This window comes from Cricetulus griseus, chromosome 4, assembly GCF_003668045.3.
Source record: "Cricetulus griseus strain 17A/GY chromosome 4, alternate assembly CriGri-PICRH-1.0, whole genome shotgun sequence".
Classification (NCBI taxonomy): domain Eukaryota; kingdom Metazoa; phylum Chordata; class Mammalia; order Rodentia; family Cricetidae; genus Cricetulus; species Cricetulus griseus.
This window is the reverse complement of record NC_048597.1, coordinates 97,599,646-97,619,738: the sequence shown is the minus strand read 5'-3', so window position 1 is coordinate 97,619,738 and position 20,093 is coordinate 97,599,646. Positions and strand designations below refer to the sequence as shown.

Here is a 20,093-nt window from a genome sequence, read left to right as displayed (position 1 = left end):
TTAAAGGGTCACAGCGTGAACAAGGTGTATGTATGGTTTGGGCTCCCTGGAGACTCCAACCCAAGTCTTTGGGGCAGGTGGTTTATCTTTCCCAGCAAGCATGGGCTGCAGAAAGTCCAACCCTAGCACTTCTCTACTCCACAGCAATTCTCCCCAGTCTCAGCTTTTTTCTGACATCACTTCCTGCTGGCCTTCTTGTCTGCCCTTTATGGGACTGAATTTAGCATAATCCAGGATAATCTGTGCCCCTCAAAATCTGTGATTTAATCCAAGATGCCCTGATCCTTTTGTCACAGCAATTACAGGCTTGGGGATTAGGAGGGTATGAACATCTTTCTCCCATCTCTTACTTTTTCAGAGAGCAGGTTTTTCCCCATTTACCTAAAGCATGGATTAATCTCTATGTTTAACAAGAATAACTATACAAAAGATGTTTCCTGAACCCCACTTGTGATTGTCTTGACAACTTACTCTACATATGGTCCACTCACCAAAAGCCAAGGTTTCTAATTTTCTGTGTGCACAGGTCAAACAGTTTACACCCCTACCCCCACAATAAGTTCAGTGGTTCGCAGAGATGGGGTCATATGCAAGCAGAATCCAGTACCAGAAGCAACTTGACTACTCAGAGATGGAGACTGCTAACTGCCACTTGACTCTTCCCTGTGAGGACCCAGGGCTTGGGTCTGGAGTCTACAAGTTGATCTTTTAGCGCTGTTTGCTCTGTTTATGTTCCTTGTAAAATCCAAGCAAACCTTTCCATGTCTCTGTCCACCCACAAAATGGGGGCAATACTAGTCCCAGGTCCATGATTCTGGAACCATCACTCCATGGAAGTGTACAGTGGGTTCTGAGTGGGGACAGCTGGGGTCTTGGCTCTTCTTCATCTATAGATACAACTGATCCAGGGTAGAGAAAAGTCTCTAACAGACTATCCCTGCACCAACCATGTGTATGTTTTTTTTTTTTTTTTTCTGGCAGTGAGCCCCTCAGCAATACATGAAAACTATCTATACGGCTCTCGCTCAGTTCTTGGTGTTACATGAAAGCACATGGGAGGATGCATGCATGGAGACTGCATGCATGTTCCCCAAGGACACGAGCATCCTTGGATTGTGATATTCATGAGACTCCAGGAGCCCTAGATCTGTGGGATGAATGCATTAGCAGGTGGTGAAACAAATGGATTCCCAGAACTCTTAACTAACAAACAAGAATGGTTTAGAACCTCTGCAGCAGATAGCTTCAACTGCTGTTTGTTGGGGTGTGTGCAAATGAAACAGTCCCCCCTTGAGGCTGGAGTCAATTAATAAGCTCCTTCAGGACAGAAAATAAATCCCAGCACCCCAGGATCCCCAAGTCCCCACACATGTAGGTGGGAAACACGTTGAAGAGTGACTAAAATAATCGCTTTTTCTCTAAGCTGCAAGAGTGGAAGCTCTTGGCTTAGCCCATTTCCTGGTCTGGCATAGCCTTGGAATGCCAATGGGGTTATTTTGATTCTGGAACATAGGTATACAGACTGGGAAACAGTTTGTTGCAGGTCACAAAGTACAACAACTTCCACCTCCTCCCCGCAAAAAAAAAAAGGGGCAGCTCATGAGTTCAGGAGCCTTGTTGGTTACACAGTCCTGTGCAAATCCCACATACAGCCATTTCTCAACAAAAGGCTAAAATTATAAAATAAGAAGCTACTACAACTCAGAGGACCTAGATGATTCCTACCTCCACCAGGCTCTGACTTCAGTGAGGGACTCAACCCATAGTAAAGGTGGGATGATGGTCAAGTTCTTTTCAAGAAACAGGAGGACCTTGTGTTCAAGGCTGGCCTAATAAATGTTGCTCAAGTCCTAATCTTGGAGAAGTGTGACTACATGACCTTATATGGCAAAGGGACTTTAAAGATGGATTTGAATGGGCTCTTGACACAGGGGCTATCCTGGGCTACATGGATGAGCACAGTGTGATTATAAAAGTCATTGTAAGAGGGAAGTCAGGGGTCAAAGAGACTCAATGAAAACAGGTTGTGTCAGTCAAGGTTACTATTGCTGTTACTATTTTAGTCATTTACCATGACTAAAAACAAGTTGGGGAGGAAAGGGTTTATTTGGCTTATGCTTCCACATTGCTGTTCATCACTGAAGGAAGTCAGGGCAGGAATTCAAACCGGGTATGAACCTGAAGGCAGGAGCTGATGCAGAGGCCATGGAGGGGTGCTGCTTACTGGCTTCCTCCTCATGGCCGTCTCACCTGCTTTCTTACAGAACCCAGGACCACCAGCCCAGGGATGGCATCACCCACAATGGGCTGGGCCCTCCCCCATCAATCACTAATTGAGAAAATGCCCTACAGCTGGATCTCATGGAAATGTCTCTTCAGCTAAGACTCCTTCCTCTCTGATGACTCTAACTTATGTCAAATTGACAAACAAAACCAACCAGTATACAGTACAAAGGCCCGGGTAGAATAATGAAGGAATGCAAAAGCAGAAGCTGGGAAAAAAAGCAAGAAAATGTTTCTGGGGTAACCTGGGCTCACTGGGCCATGGAGTTTTCTCCCCTGTCAAACCTTCTCAGGGCTTCTAAACTCAGAAATATTAGATGCTGTTGTACTGTTTTGGGCTGATAAGTTTGGGATCACTTGTTACAGCAGCAGTGAGATTCTAACACTACAGGACTGACTGTGTCAGGCTGTTTGTGGTTCTACAGCAGGTGGTACACACAGTGGACACTCAGTAGGTGCTTCTTAAAGACAGACGCCATCTGAAGGCCAAGAAGACAATCTGAAGACAAGAAACCAGAGTCCTGGGAAGTGCATAGGATTTGAATCATTAGCTCATTCATTTATTCATTCTACAAACATTGTACTATCCCATAGATAGTAGCATTCACTGGCTTTGGGAATAAAAGGAATGACACAGTCAGGTTTCCTGTTCTTATGGTGTTGGTGTATGGTTGGAGGGGATAGAGAGTGAGCAGGTGAATGGATCTCCATGGTCACATAGTGATGTGGAGCAGAAGGAAGAGAGGAGATATTGTCTGAGACCCAGTGGGATCTTAGAAATCCTACCCTTAGCCAGTGACATGATGGCTAATGCAAACTCAGATCTGGCCAAAGTGCAGACAATAAATGACCATGTATGGGGGGGCATCTATATAAATTGTGTCATGTGCACACACACACATACACATGTGCACACATACCATGAACCCCACACACACCACACACTCTCACACACATACTGTGGATCTACACACATACACCACACACACCACACATACACACACCACACTCCACACACAAACACACACACACACACACACACACACACACACACACACACACACACACAGCCCAGAGAACAACACAGAGGAAAAGGCAGAAAGAACTAAAAAGCCAGAGGATGGAGAAGAGTCTGATGCAATGTTGCCATCCAGATATGCTATTGCCATGGCAACCATGAAAACACAGTAGCAGTGGACACTTGACAAGACTGAGCCCCAACTTTCCCCCACAGACAGAGGAGGTACCCGTGAAGCTTCTCTTTTCCTGAGAACCTGATGCCTGTGGTTGTTTGCTGGAGGAGGGGTGCCATTTTCTATGTTGATGTAGCCACCAGAGGACAGGGGGGAAAATGATTCAGAGGGAAATAAATGGGGATACTAGAGAATAAAAGGGGTGACTATACAAGCATCCATTGTATATACACATGAAACTAAGAAAGAAAGCAAAGAGAGATATTGCTTTATCCACCAAAGGAAAACTACAATGTTTCTTCATTGTTAAGGCACCAGAAATTTCTATTTCCTGGAGTGGTGTGCATATGTGAAAGTGCATGAGTGTGTGCATATGTATAAGTGCATGAGTGTGTGCATGTGTGTAAGTGCATGAGTGTGTGCATATGTATAAGTGCATGAGTGTGTGCATGTGTGTAAGTGCATGAGTGTGTGCATGTGTGTAAATGCATGAGTGTGTGCATGTGTGTAAGTGCATGAGTATGTGCATGTAAGTGCATGAGTAAATATATGTGCATGAGAGAGAGAGAGAGAGAGAGAGAGAGAGAGAGAGCTAGGATGGTTCCGAAGACAGAAGATATCTGCAGGCTCCACCCAGAAGTCCCTTCATGCCTCTTGCCATGGGGACACTATAACCACTCAAAACAAAGCTGGGGTCTGAAACCAGATTCGTCTGTGCTCAGAGCAGATCCCAGCTGACCTACACTGGGTTTGTCCACAGGGCAGGAAGGCTCAGGAAACGATGGAAAACAGTGGTCAATCAAATGGCCCAGATGTGGTCACCAACATCCAGTCTTGGTTTGCTAACATCTCATTCCCATGTGCTCTGAGGTTACCAGGGACATTAAATTGGCTATTAACCTCACAGCCCCTTTTGGACACCCTTGAATGTTCTAGATTAATCAATTCTAGCGATAAAGTTACATCCAAGCATTAGCTTACATAGCTTTAAGAACTCAACATCTTACAGACAACCACACTCCAAACTCCATTCCTCATCTCCAGGAGCTCAGAATCAAGAGTGTGACAGAGAGCCAGATGCCTGTCATCCTGGGAGATTCTGATAGGGCAGGGGAAGTCCTGACTGCATTTCTGGAAGACTGTATTTTGTTTCCCATTTCAGCATCACACTCCATCATTTGCATTGACTTACGCAATCCACTCCCCATTATATACATGACAGAAAGTAGGTAAGACAAAAGCCCTCTGTTAGCCAGGCGTGGTAACACACACTAATGACCCCAGCTCTCCAGAGCCAGAGAGGCAGGAGGATAGTGAGAACTTGTCTCAAAAAGAAATTCCTGAGTGTTTAAGTGCTGGTGGTATCAAATGGCACAGCCACTGTGGGAAGAACTACTCTTATGCTTTCCTTATGAACTACACGTGTGTGCAAGGGAATGACACTCAGTTGATGGGGGAAGTACTTCTGTGTATGTTTATCTTATTGATTGTTGAATAAAATTCTCTTTTGCCAATGAGACCGCAAGTTAGACAGGACTAGGAGTCAAAGAGGATTCTGGGAAATGTAGTAGAGAAGAGGCGATCCAAGCAGGAAGTGACATAGCAAGGAGACTCATATTTAAGCAAAGAGAAACGGGAAGTGTCCCTTTTCCCCTTTGCCTGTTCCAATGGTGCCATATGAGCCACCGACAAGAGAGGGTGCCAGTAAAAGGCATCCTCTATAAGATAAGTCTTATAAAATACATGGATTTATGGTAATTAAGACTGAGCTAACAGGTGAGAAATCCTAGTCACTGGCCAAGCAGCATTTGAACCTAATACAAGTTTCTGTGTATTAATTGGGGCCCTAACTCGGGCGGGAGGCTGGCATAAAGCACACACGTGGCAGTGGGGCTCTCCGGCTTTTGTTGGTAAGATTTATCCTAACACTCAGTCATACAGTGCTTGCCCACACACAAGGCTCTAGGTTCAGTCTCCAGCACCACAAATGAGGAAGTTGAAACCTTTCTGCTCATTAGCAACAGCCACTGAGTCCCGGCAGCTTTTATACATGCAGTGCATAAGTACATAAAAATAATTCACAAAAAAACAGAAGGGAAGTATACCAATTATTTTGCAAACAGTTATTATTTCCACTTAAAACCCATGATGAGTGTCCTTGCATTCTGGGAAATCTCTGTAGAGTACTGAGTCCCTTCACATGGTGGCAGAGCATCATTCCAGTGCATTCGGTCCTTCTCTTAATGGGTACTTGACAAAACTTCAGTTCTTCACTGTTGCAATAACTAATGTCCTTACACACAGATCCTGGTGTCCTTTACGAGTGTCTGAATAGAAATTCCTACAAGTGACATTGCTGATTGCATTTGGAATATCAACTGACAAGCTAACTTCCACAGAAGGTGAATCCATGTGGGTATCTACGTGAGAGTATTTGTGTGTGTGTGTGTGTGTGTGTGTGTGTGTGTGTGTGTGTGTGTGTGTGTGTGTTGTTTGCTGTGTGCACATGTATGTGGAAGCCAGAAGCCAACCTTAGGTCTCATTCCTCAGGTTTGGTCTACCTTATTTATGAGATAGAGTTTGCCACTTTACCCAGACCTCAACACTGTGGCTGGGCTGGCTGCCATTGAGCCCACAAGATCCATCTGCCTTCAGTTTCCCAGTGCTGGAACTCCAAGCATGTGTCACTATCCAGGCTTTTTTAACACGAATTTTGGGGATTGACTAAGATCCTTGTGTGTAGGGAAAGCTGTAGCCACGCCTTCTTAGGGGCTGGCTACAGGTGTGCCTGACCAGGCTTGTGAGGGCGTGGTCAGAGTGAAGTAGTGGGACTGCGTTTTCGGTTTCGGTTTCTCTTTGCTTCTTGCTGTACAGACCTCTACCACGCCAGCTGGCTAGGTTGCTCTGTAAGTAAGGCTTTTCCCTATTAAATACCCTCATATTTCTACCTGACTCCGTATTGGTAATTTCCCACAATACTTGTGCTCATCAGCAGGGTTTTCTTTCCCTCCCTGAGCCACCTCATCAGCCCTTGCTCAGGTAGCATAAAGGTAGAGACCTGACTGGCACAGTCTTCTTGCCTTGGCTGGGCCCTGGAAGAGGCAGCAAGAGTCTTAGGTCTGGTCCACTTGAAGGCAGAGAAAGATCCCTTCTCAGGTCTAATGACAAGGGAGGGTGAGGAGTTAGTGTCTTACAAGTGGCTCCTTCACCATTCTCTCACAGACTGAGGTGACAGAATCAGGTCAGACAGAAAGGGCAGGATAGACAGGTGTGGATCTGGAATCCAGGACCTCACACTCTGAGCCGTGTCTGGCACCAGGGCTGGGACTTTTGAAGTGACCCTGCTCAGACATGTGTCCCTGAGATCCTCAGCACAGCACCCTGCCACCAATATCAATCAATTTGTCTCACCAGACAACTGCCAACTCTGCAGCAGGTGACTCTGCCTTGTGACTTAGCTAGGTAAAGACATCAGCTTGTTGCTAAACAAAAGACATGCCTCTAAGAGTCCCTGTGTCTTGGTTTCCTCATTTGTCAAATAGAGTCAGTGACACTTACTTTACATTTCCTCTAAAGTGGAAATGTAGTATTATAGGACAATTGCCCCATGTAAGGTGTACACATCCATACATCCTTGACTCTCTGATCATTGGTCCCATGCTGGTTGGCTTTGGCAGTGACCCAATACCCTCCCTCGTCTCTCCCGCTCCCCATGGTATCCACTGTCTCCCCAGCATAAAGGTACCTGGCAGGTTGAAGTTCTTTTTCTGTCTCGTGCACTGTGGGGAAGGGTGCAGGGGAGAAGGCGGCGTGGCACTGGGAGGGAGGGGGGGTGCTGGTGAGGAGGGCGTGGAGGACGTCGTGGATGAGGGGTTGCTGCTGGAGTCTGGCTGGTAAGGGACAGGGATGTGGTCCTGTGGAAAGAAAAAGAGGGCAGGGGTCAGGGACAGGTGGGGGCACAGAGACACAGCAGATAGGATGAGCTATGCAGGAAGAGACTACCCAAGCCAGCTTCCTCAGCCATGGCTGCCCCTTCTGCAATTGTTAGATCCTTCTATAGTCTAGCCTAGTTCAGTGACAGACCCTGTCTTTATACGTATACACACACACACACACACACACACACACACACACACACACACACACACACGAGATACAAAGAAAGGTAGAAGTCAACCTGTGGCCTTCTCCACAGGTGCATGCATTGGTCAACACACACGCACACACACACACACACACACACACACACACACACACACACACATACACACACACACACACACAGAGAGAGAGAGAGAGAGAGAGAGAGAGAGAGAGAGAGAGAGAGAGAGAGAGAGAACACCTGAACAAGTCAATTTAAAGGGGTTGCACCCAAATGTGGAGGGGAGTTTCTGGAGTCACATTCCTGCTTGAACTCCAGGCAGGAAAGGTTGCCTCATAATGAAATCTGCAGAGGTGCTAGCCACGCACTCAGTGCCTCTTTGATCTAGAGGGCCCCATGCTGAGGTGCCCAGAGAACTGTCCCTGCTCTGACACGTCTCCTCCCAAGTGTTTATTAAAGAATCAACAGCTTGACAGCTCCAGAGATCGTGGGCGTGAGCCTTCAGCATCTTTCCCCAGCGTGCAGCTGGGACCTGCATTGTCTGTCTTGCCCTCAGACCAGCTTCAAGGGAAGGGCAAAGATGGAGTCCTTAACTGCATGTGCTGAATGCCCTTGTTAAATGGACTTACGACAGCAGATCAGAGGGTTGAATGTGCCTCCCACAAGACACGCCACCCAGAAGATTAGACCAGTCCCAGATAGAACAAAGGTCGGTCGTTACAGATGTAACAAAAACAAAGATCTAGAGGCACTGGGTCCTGACTCTAAGGATGAATATCCTCCTGAAAGACAGGAAAGGTGACATACATAAACAGAAGAGCACATGAAGACAGATGCAGAGACTGGGGTGTTGTCACCAGCAGTCAAGGGCTGCAGAAGCCACTGGAAGCTGGAAGAGGCAGTGGGGTCCTCCTCTGAGCTTGGGAAGGCATCTTAACTAACATGATGGCTTCATCAGGGCTGAGTAATATTCCACTGGATGGATGTACCACAGTTTATGAATTATTGCCCAGTGAGGAACATCTAAGTTGCTTTCTAGTCAGGGTTACTTTGTGTGTGTGAGGATGAAGTTATTGTACATATTTATAAAGAGGTTTGTGGAGACATCTGTGGTTCTCTAGAGTGGCTGCACTGTTTTATAGCCATATTCCACAGTGAGCAACTTTCTCTGTGTCCTAACCAGCGATTGCTATGTCATCATTTCTTACTGTGACAAGCATGTGATAATGGTGTGTCATGTTGGTTCATAGTGAGCATCCTCTCCTGAACCCGCCTGCCATCTGGATATTACTTTTGGTTTTGATTTCTGAAGCCATTTATTAAGTTTTGAAATTGGGTAGAATTTATTCCATTTTCAGTTTGATATATATATATATATATATATATATATATATATATATATATATATATCTTTGGCTATTCTAGCTGCTTTGCCTTTCCATATTATCTTTAGAATGACACTGTCTAGGGCTAGAGAGATGTGGTAAAGCATGCATACTGCTCTTCCAGGGGACCCAAGTTCAGATCCCAGCATCCACATCATAAGACTCACAACAGCTGAAGCTCCAGGAAATCTGGCACCCTCTTCTGGCTTCCTCAGGTACCTGCCCTAAATGTGCACATATCCACCTCCACATAATTAAAAAATAAAACTTTAAAACCAAAGTCCGGTGTCACTGGGGTCAGGGAACCCACCTGACTTGAGGCCATGCTCCAGGTCTACTTTCAGAAAATCCAGCTCCCTGAGATGACCTGCTGTTGCCTTCTTGGCTATCCTTACAGCAGCTCACTTTGTTGAGCTGGGTAGGTAGGACTCTGTTCCTTGCAACTGCAACAACCCAGCATGCAGGATCTTCCAACCCCATGCTCACAGCAGGAAGAGCTATGGTCTCTGCTGCCACTGCAGATGGCTGTTTGGGTGTCCTCATGTAGGGGACTAGGGCTGGAGGCTGGTCCCTGATGGAACTGGCAGACACTATTGATTTTGCTTCTCTCCTTATCCTGTCTTTCTTTATCTCTCCCATCCTTCACATCTCCTCCATTTCCCTCCTCCTTCTTCCCTCACTTCCTCTTCTGTCTTCTTTTGCTATTTCTCATCATCTGTTCCTTTCTCATTCCCATTCCCCCTCCCCCTCATCTTTCTTCTCCTTCTTCCTCTATCTTTTCCTTCTCCCTTTCCTCCTCTGTTCATTCCATTACTGTTTCCTCTTCCTCCTCCTCCCTTCTCCTACACTCATTCCTCCTCCCCTTCCTCCCACTCCTTCATCCCTGAACACTTGGTATTGGATCAATCCTTCCAACCACCCCTCCTATCACCTTGCCCATTTTACAGAGGGGGAAAACTACGGCACTTTGAACAGGCCCAAACACAGTAACACAGGAACACAGCAAGTTAAGGAGCTGTGCTACAAACCCCAGCTTTCTGACTCCAAAGTCTACCTTCTGCCAACCTGCCAGGTGAGGAGGCAGGGTTTCTATGAACCTGGCTGGATTGGATCAGAGAGGAGGACAGACAAATATGAGAACAGGAACAGGAACTCTTCAGAGCAAATTGGCTGAGAAATCTGTCTCCAAACCACATCATTGACTGATGACAAGAATCTTCATGAAGCCAGTGAGACAAGAACAAGGCAAAAAATAACCCAGCCTGATAAGAGAGCCTGTCCACCTCCGTGGCAAAGCTGCTGTCTGTGTAGAGGCCAATTTCTGTCCCTTCCTGAGTGTCCCTGCTGGCAGACAAGCAGAACAATGTCACTGTGGCTCATCCATCTGACCTGTGTTTTTGTCTCATCTGACATCAAGAGGCTCCAGCGCTGGTTAAGCCAGACAGAAAGGTCTCAGAGTGGCTTTGAGCTCCTGGCCCCAATGATGTCACAGAAGAAAAGATGGGTTCTATGATATGCACAGTCACTTCTGGAAGAAAATAGTACCATTCTTCCTTTCCTCTTTCCTTCCTTCCTTTCCTCTTTCCATCCCTCCTCTATACAGTGCCACAGATGAAAGCCAGAGCCTTACACACACTAGCCAAGTCCCCATCCACTGAGACCAGCCCTGAGACTTCCAGAAACAACCCAAGTAAATGGCCCCGGATTTGACATTTTTCATGAAGCCCCAAGATCAAAGACAACGCTTGTTACGATTCCCTGGGTATCTGCTATGCACCAGGAAGCACACAGCATTTTCAAATGCTGATGCTTTCGTGCTCCCTCAGGGACATCTGTCCAAAGCTGGTGTTCTTAGCAGTCACTGTGAGCATCATAGAGCAGGAACCAAAGCCCCTCCCAATGACAACTGGCAGCTACCTTGCCTAGCTTAAGCCCCGCATGCAGTTGCCTCCTTAGTAAAGAACTGTGGGAACAACACTGCCGAGGTCCCATGAGCCATCTGTAAGAAGCACAGATGCATGAAGTGGCTATATTGGGGGAAGGCGAGGCTACAGGCAGCCATTCTGGCTGACTTCTCTGCCAGGCACTGACTTTGACTCTTCCCAACCCAAGCACCAGACATGAGAGTGAAACACTTGATGGTTAATATTCCAGGCTTTTCAGCCACATGAGCTTTCTTTCTTGTGACTTCATCAACTTTGCTACCCCTCTGCCCCCCACCCCTCCCCAGCATAAAAGTAGCAATGGACAGTTTGAGTGTGGCTTGAGTCACACGAAAGCAAGTAGTGGGCTGAACTTGGCCTATTCTAGATGCTACTAGCCACCAGTTATAGGGGTTTTCCTAATAAAGTCTCTGGATAGTCTTAGACAAAGGCAAAATCACACCCCCATGGTGCTCTGATAAAATTCTTGGCCCCTAACCTGAAGACTATAAGCATAATAAACGTGTGGATATTATACACTGCTAATTGGGGGATGGTTTGTTGTATAGCAGTAAACAAATAGAAAATGTCCATTTTATATAGAGGGAAACTTTAGGCCAGAGAGATTAAATTACTTGCTTACAGTTTCACAGCCAATAAGGCCAGCTGCCAGTTTGCCCTGACCCCAGAACACAGGCTCTTTCAAATGCTAGGATGATGTGACAAGGAGCTAGAAAGTGACTGCAATAAAAAAAAAATGATGGTCACTAGCCGCTGGGAAAGTGGAAGTAGACAGGGCTTTGGAGGGAACCATGGGAGGTCAGACACAGAGGGCAGGACCAAATGACACAGCTCTAAACAATGTGACGTGACCAGCTGGATGGAGGTGAGGGCACACACCTGCAACTCCAGCACTCAAGAGGCTGAGGCAGGAGGATGTCAAGTTCATGACTGGCCTGAGCTATACAGTATGCCCTGGTCTCAAAAAAAGATACATTTGTTTAAAACACTTGATGTACAAGCAAGAGGACCAGAGTTGGGATCCCCAGAACCCACATAAGTGCTGGGTTAGCAGTGGAGCCTGCCTGTAATCTCAGCCTCAAAGGACAGACATGGGAATCTCTAGAGCAAACTGGCTAGCAATAGTAGTCCCATCCTCAAGCTCTGCATTACTCTTCAATGAATAAGTTACCAGAGCCATCAAGGAAGTTCCTGACATCAACCTCAGACCTCCATGTGATATACTTATCACATAAGTGTACATGCACCCTCACACAAGTGCCCACAATATGCAAAACCATGCACACACACACACACACACACACACACACACACACACACACACACACACACAGGAAAAGACGTACATAAATAAATACACATTAGATTTACTTCCAGAAACCAACAGAAATCCAGCAGGTGGGTTTTAGGCAGAATGACAGTCTTTGAATAACATTCATTGAGACCCACTCTGGCTATTAGGGGGAGGGTAGATGGGGAAGGGGTTCTTCTCACAGCCAATGCAGGGAAGCAAGGCCACACGTTGCCAGGAAGAGCGTCAACAGTCACCAAGATGTTCATCTGGCATTTGCATACAGATCTGTTCCATCCCCTATCTGTGAGTTGACACCACGCTTATCCACCTTCAGCATACTACACGTAGGCTTTATGGGGCCTGAGAAACCACCTCTTGGCAAATGAGAACTTGTCTTATACCGTGGGGTTAGAATTGCCCCTGGGACATTTTCAACCCAGTCCATCAGCAGACTAAAGCTAACACAGAGTGATCACACCAGTTGGCCATCCACCAAAGAGCAGAAACTCATCCAGCTGTTGCTCAGAGCCTCCAGTGACATCTACCCATCCATCCAAGTCCCCACCAGAAGATCACTATCTTTTAGTTCAACAGATGTTCAGAATGCCTGCCGCCATGTGCACAGCTGCTCTGGCAGATAGGGAGCCATCCCAGGCAGAGCAGTCAGGGTCTGAAGTACCACAGAAACTCCTTCTCGTTGCCTCCTCCCATCCCAGTGCTCTGTCTTCCCCACATCCATCCATTCTCATTCCTAAGGGCCTATTTCTAAACTAGATGCATTCTGCCCTGAGTAGCTTTTCAACTGGCCACAGGATGCTTCGCCTTGTCCCTGAAAGCTTTACCGCACACAAACCACCCAGAAGCAGGAGTGTCCATGACTGTGAGTGCTATGCCCCAGCTTGATTCTCTCCTCCTTCCCACACTCCACCTGCCACTACTGTCTGCCCCCCACTACTAGCCCCATAAAAGCCACACCTTACCTTGTTGATTTTGTTGGTTTTGGGGAGCGTCTGGCTTATGTGCAGATCTGAGTATCGTGCTGGCTTCCGGACAGGGTTGTTGATGTCACAGGGGACCGACTCCGTTCGCACTAACCTTGCTGGGTCCGTAGGGGTAAAAACAGTGAAGAGAGACAGTCTAAGCATCACGTTGGCTTTTGTCATGTTGGGAGAGCCCAGCTCACATCCCACTTTGAAACCTACTGGTGACACCAGAAATGATAGCCATGCATCACCATGATAGCCATGCATCACCATGACAAATGTTCTGGGTGACCTCTGTGGTGTTTGTGCTCTTTGTATTATCTACAGTGTGTGTGTGTGTGTGTGTGTGTGTGTGTGTGTGTGTGTGTGTCTGTGTGTGTATGTGTATGTGTGTGTGTACTCGTGCCAAGTGTGCTAACATATGTACTTGTCATTGTAGATGTGTCATGTGCTTGTGCAGCTGGGGTGGCCTGAGGTTGACAGCAGGTCCATCCTTGACCTCACCCTATCTTTATTTTTTGAGATGGGGTCTGTCACTCAGCCTGAAGCTCATAGTTTGGACTAGGCTGGCCGGCCAATGAGCTTTAGGAATCAGCCTGTCTGACAGACCCCATCCTGACATTTTGAAATGACTTCTGGGGATCTAAACTCGGGTCCTTATACTTGCATGGCAGGGAATAATTTACCGACTGAGCCTTCATCCCAGCACCTCCACATGATTTTTCAGACATCTCTTTTTGGTTATCTATTCCCTTACACGTGGTTTTTAACAGTAGAAACAGGGGGCAGCCGTCTTTTGTTTTTGTTCACAGTTACTTCCACTTCAGTCTTAACTTTCACTTGCAATACAAGCGATCCCTAGTCCCAACAAGACCTACGATTAGTATACAAGCCATGATGGACACCGTCCCTGCACTTCTGACCATTTGTTAGGTTATCTTTTGTTATGTGTGGAGTTTATCAGGACTAAGAAAACTGTCACACATTGGACCACATGTGTCCCAAATAACTACAGATCCCTGCAATAATGGCTCAGCTCCTTCAGCCTTTCCCCTGGGAATTACACCCAGAGCCAAAGCTGGGTACACAGCAAGTGATGCTAAATGACTGCTTCCTGGTGGGGAAGGAGAACTCCAATCTCAAGAGCCTGTCTCTCCTTATATCTGTCACTCATGGGGAACACAGTGTGCGATGGCAGTGAGCCACTCAAGTTCAGAATTGCCTGCCTACCACCTGTCCTTGTTAGTTGTGGGGTTTTTTTGGGGGGGAGGGAATTCAAGCTTTGCATTGACCCAGGGATTTAATTTTTCTGCTTAGCCTGAGCTGCCATTACCATGGAAACAGACTCTATTTTCAACTTCCCACCAACAGGGAGGTGGGGGAAACACAAGAAGTCAATGGACTTCTTCAGGAAAGTTCTCTTTGATTTACTTGTAAGGCACAAGCCCTCCTAGAGCCCAGGGAGTTTGGCCTTGTAGGTGGATGGGAGGAGGGAGACCTTCTCCAAATACCAGACTCAGAGGGAGGCCCACTTCCTGCAGTCTGGGTCTCACCTTCCTGGGGGAGTTAGCCTCCAGAGCACCCACTATCTATAGGGTAGGATTTGGTGGGAGGCAAATTCCACAGTGTTGCTGACCTCAGACAGGGGCTCAGGAGCTGTGTGAACTCAGGTTTCAAAATAGCCACGCAAGGGGTAAGGCAGTGGGGGTGCAAAAGGCAAGAGAGAAGAGAGCAAAATGCTATTACTACCCTGCTCTCTTAATGGAGACCCAAGGTAGGCAAAACATCATAAACCAGCTGCCTGTGACAGCTATGGGCCTGCTTCAGGTGAAAAACCCACTTCTTGCCTGAAGCTTCTTGGTGGTTCATTCTTAAACCGGGTGGAAACTCCAAAGCCAAGTCTAAGCTCAGCAATGCCATGGGGAGATTTGGAAGGATGAAGAGGAAAGGTTTAGCCTTGGCTTAACAAGTCTCTATGATCTCTGGCAGGTCTGAGGCTCCACCATACCTAGAGATGGGGGCACTGGCTGGCAGCTGGCCAGCAAGTCTCTAACACTCTGCAGAAAATCCAAGGCACATGGAACTATATGGGCTTCTATTTGAAACGTCACAATCGCAAGTGACACACATCTGCCTGCCTATTTGCTGCAGGTCCACCTTCTCTGGACAGTACCTGCCTGGACTTTCCCATTGGCCAAGCTTCTCTCATTCAGGATGTTTGCTTGGCCCCCATCAGTGTGTGAGTTTGTATAGCTCTTATTCATGAACAATGCTTCCCAGCTTTGAAGTGCACAGGAACCCCAACCAGATCCAGTTCCAAAGGGCAGGTTCTGATTGGGCATTTCTGGGGCAGGGCCAGAAAGTGTCCTTTAACACGTGCATGGGCCACCCTTTTGTTAGACAGAAAGTGGAGTGCAGTTGCATTGCCTTAAGAAAGGAGTTACCCTGTAGGGCAAGCTTTCCTGGAGAGGGTGGGCCTGCAAAGAGGGGAGCCATGATCCGGCCTTGAGTAAGCATTGAAAAGAACAGCATGATCAGGTCTGAAAGGGAAGTACAGGCTTCCCTTGAAAACCCAGGGAGAAGTTCATTTCTTTAGTGATGGGACCCCTGGTAGATAGACCTCACATCAGGGCCGGCTCCAATGCCAAGACTAGCTGCACTCAATGGGGAGAGAAGAAAAACAAAATCTCCAAGTTGGGCAGGGAGGGGTGGGAAGGTGGAGAGGGTGGTGATGGAAGGAGTCAATGGAGGTGAATATGTTCAAAAGACATTGTATGAGATTCTCAAAGAATGAACAAAAAACATTGCAGAGAGAGAGAGAGAGAGAGAGAGAGAGAGAGAGAGAGAGAGAGCATAGATGGCTGCCACAGACAGGATGAGAGGGTGGGGGAGAGGGCAGCACATCAGGAGCCTTCAGAGAAATTCCCAAACAAAGAAAAATATCTGACTTTTATTTCAAGGGCTTGGCAAGAAAGTCTACATCATGGTGGTTTAGTCTGGGAGAACCTACATGACAAGGAGAATGAGGGAGCCAGGTACAGGATAGGACCATAAATTTGAGGTTGAAAAAAAAAACACACAACACAGATGCTTATTAATTATCTGTCCCCATAGAAAGAGGGAGGGCAGCTGGAAGCTCATGGCCTGAGCTCTGTGAGCTGTAACATCTGGCCATGTACAAGGACCAGAATCTTAGGGGCAGGCTTTGATCCCACAACATGGAACAGCATCATCAGGAGAGGTCTCAGCAGTGATGCAATTGCCATATTTCTTTGTCACCATCTAATCCAACAGCCACATGTGGCTCCTGAGCCCTGAAGTAGAACTGGTGAGACTGGGTAATAGGACTTTTGTTTTTAGTTCACTCTGATTAATCTCAAGTTAAATAGTCAGATGTGCCTAATAGCTACTTATCCCACAGCACAGACTTAAGAGATTGCCCTGGGGGTGGATCATGAGGGGCTGGGAGTAATGAATACTCCCAGGACAAGAAATTAGGAAATTATTTTGCAAGCTGGGCTATGAGACTTTACGAAGAGTTGTTGTCTCCTACACAGTCCCTGGCAGACAGTGCAACATTTTTCCTCCCAGCTGAATGGGCCTGGTTGCCAGCTTGGTCAAATTAGCCCAGATATTCCCAGGACTCCAAAACTTGGGACAAGATGGCCTAAAATAATTCTACTCTCAGCCAGACTATTGTGGAACACTATTTTAACTGTGTAAAGATGTGTTACATTTGTTTATGTTGCAGAATATTACTGTAACAAGGAAAAGATGTGTTGCTTTGCCTGCCTAAGGGACGAGAATGATTTAATAAAAAGCTGAGAGGCCAATAGCTAGGCAGTAGAAGGATAGGTGGGGCTGGCAGGCAGAGAGTAAGAGGATGAATCTAGGAGTGGGGAGAGAGGAAGAGAATGAGGGGCAAAGAGAATTTGGGGAAAAAGAAAGGAAGATGCCCTGGGGCCATTCAGGCAGCCACCTGCCAGCCAGACATGGAACAGGATATACAGAATGAAGGGTAAAAAGTCCTGAGGCAAAACATAGATGAAGAGAAACAGGTGAACTTAAGTTAAAAGAGCTGACGAGAATCAAGCCTAAGCTAAGGCTGAGTATTCATAACTAACAATAAGTCTCCATGTCATGATTTTGGAGCTGGTTGGTGACCCAAAAGAAAGCCTACTATACCTGACTCCTCCCCAAGGCCACTTCTGCAAGACCAACTGTGTGAGCCTGGATCACACAATGGAAAAGCCCCAGCCAGCAGTCTTTTGAGTGTGAAGAAAAAGCAATGAAGTGGAAAGGAAGAAGGGAGTGAAAATTAGGATGAGAGACAGAGAGGGTCAGGAGCCAGTAGGCACTAAAACACCAGAAAGACAAGTGGGAAAGCAAGAAACAGGGTAACAGGAGTGCAAAATGGGTAAAGAACACAGCAGGAAGGAAGAAGGTATTAGGAAGAAAGAAATTGGGTGGGCAAGGATCTAGGGATTGTGAGATATCTGGAATCATGCTGGGTGGGAGAGCTGTGTTGGATGCAAGAGTTCTTGAGCCCACCACAGGGTAACAAGTGTTAAATACTTACCTCCTCGATGGATAATCAGGAGATGACAGGGTGGGGCTTCTTTGGTGCATTTGTTGTGGCACTTTAACCTGGAAGACAGAGAAAAAGAAAGTTGGATGGGTTAACTGAATGGCTTTATGGACAGATGGATAGGTAGATGGATAGCTTGGTGGATGGATGGATTAATAAGTAAATAGAATGAGTAGGTGGATGGAATGGACGCATGAGCTGAATGGATGAGTGGATAGACATAACTATAAACATAAACATAGATATAAATACAGGCAGACAGAGGGATGAACTGGTAAGTGGATGAATGGTTGGTGGACGGAAGGACTGATGCATGAGCTAATGGGTGGATGACTGATGGATAGACAGGATGGATATAAATATGGATGAGTAGATGATAGAAGGATAGGTGGATGGACAGATGGATGGATGGTAAAATAATAGAAGGAGTAGATGAATATGCATATAGAGTGGACAAATGGATGTATAAACTGGTGGACAGACAGATGGTGGAGGCAGGGATAGAAGGATAAATGGAAGATGGATGAATGAATGAATGAATGAATGAATGGGTGGGTGGGTGAGTGAAGGAATAAATAGATGGAAAAATAAGAGCCCCAGCTGTCTGAACAACTCCAGACACTGTGGGTAGCAATATGTACGCTAAGTGGAGGTAGCAAACGGAAAAGCTGATCCTTGACAACCCAGATGGTTAACTCTGGAGAGAGGCTTCCAATGTGACTCTTCCAGTTCCATCCTGGGTGGCTCAAGAGTAAGTAGTAATTGTTTTAAACAATATCTGGGTTAACTTTGTGCACTGAAATGTGTTTAGGATAGTGGTCTATATTCATCATCATCATCATCATCATCATCATCAAAAACAGCACTCCAATCTTAATCATCATTACCAACTACTCAAAGGGTCACTCACCAGCCTCTCTAGTAAACATTTTCCATACACTATTTCATTTGAATCTTAGAAATGTAAGCAATAGCTCTTATTGTTATCCCCATTTTCTATGTGGGGAAGTTGAGAATGAACTGACATGCCCTGAACAAACCCCTAAGCCACTGTCCCATAGGTAGTCTCTCATCTATCCTAAAGCCTGAAGCTCTTGGGAGACGTCAAACAAAGGCTTACCTATAGGATGAGGTCATTAGCAGGTTCTTAAGAGTGTTGAATTTCTTCCAGACAAACCCCAAGAGTCAGTCTTGCTTTCCCACCACATTGCCTGACTGCCCAAGGATAATACTGCCCCTCCCCCAAGTTACTGCAGTGATTACACTTAATGCAGAAAGATGGACACCCCCCACACACAAGATACTACATAAACTTCATACAGATCCTCTCTGGAGTCCCCCAACATTTTGTGCACCCCAGCCAAGCTTCCAACAGTTAACATCTTTGTTAGGTGACTGCCTCGGGCTCCCAGCATCTTAGAACTGAATAGAACATCCTACCAACCACACAGAGGTTAGAGTATGTTTCTTCTCTCCAAAGCTCTGAATGTCTGTCTCTACATAAGGTTAAAACACCTAGGCACGGGTCAGAGCACAGGTTTCACCCAGGAACATCAGTGTGTTCTGGAAACTTCCCTGAGATTCTCTGCAGAGGTGGTATCCCTGGAGCTAGGCTAGAACAGGCCCTCAAGTGACCTGGATGTGTATGACGCAGGGGTACCACAGATCTACTTTGTAGTACCGGTTTTTCCTTTTTTTTTTCACCATCTTTCCCAGCTCTGAGAAAGGTGCTGCATTCATCTCTGATATGAAGACTTTAGACCTGGGGCCCCAGAGCACAGAGGACAGGCTAGGAGGAACTTGGGTAGCTCAAACAATTGAGAAGCCAAGCTCTTCTTTTCCATCTGACCATACATGGGGTGGAGAGTGTCTTCAAACGCTCACCCAGTCACAGATGCAGATGGACAACAGACATTAAAACAGGAATCTCTTCACTGTCTTCTTCCATCTGATTTACGTTTTTTGGGTCATCTTATATAAAAGGCAAAGGGTATTGTTTTTCCATTCACAGTAAAGAAGAGTTTTTTTCTTTAAATAAACTTAACGCTATGGTTAGAATCTCATGTGTCCCCCAGAGGCTCATGTTTTGAACATTTGGCCCCCAGCTGGAGGTACTAGTTTGAAGGCTGTGGAGCCTTTAAGGGTGGGTGGCCACTAAGGGATGGGCTTGGAAGGTCATGCCCGCCCGGCCCAGGTCCAGACTGTTTTTCTACTGCCTGCTTCTTGTTACATGAACATGCCACTCTGTGTGCTCTCATCATGTCTTCTTGCCCCGATGAATGAAACCCAGACACTGTGAGTCCACATAAATCTTTTCACCCC

At 46.5% G+C, this 20,093-nt stretch overlaps 1 protein-coding gene across 1 annotated transcript in view; it reads right to left on the bottom strand.

Annotated features, from left to right (window-relative positions):
* The window catches only part of Ksr2 (kinase suppressor of ras 2), a 334,523-nt gene that overhangs the window by 64,550 nt on the left and 249,880 nt on the right, over positions 1-20,093 (bottom strand). The window contains exons 8-10 of the mRNA XM_035444175.1: positions 17,765-17,830; positions 13,181-13,307; positions 7,222-7,390 (exon numbers count right to left, since the gene is read on the bottom strand). Of these exons, the coding sequence (XP_035300066.1) occupies positions 7,222-7,390; positions 13,181-13,307; positions 17,765-17,830 (362 nt within the window). The remainder of the gene's footprint in view (positions 1-7,221; positions 7,391-13,180; positions 13,308-17,764; positions 17,831-20,093) is intronic.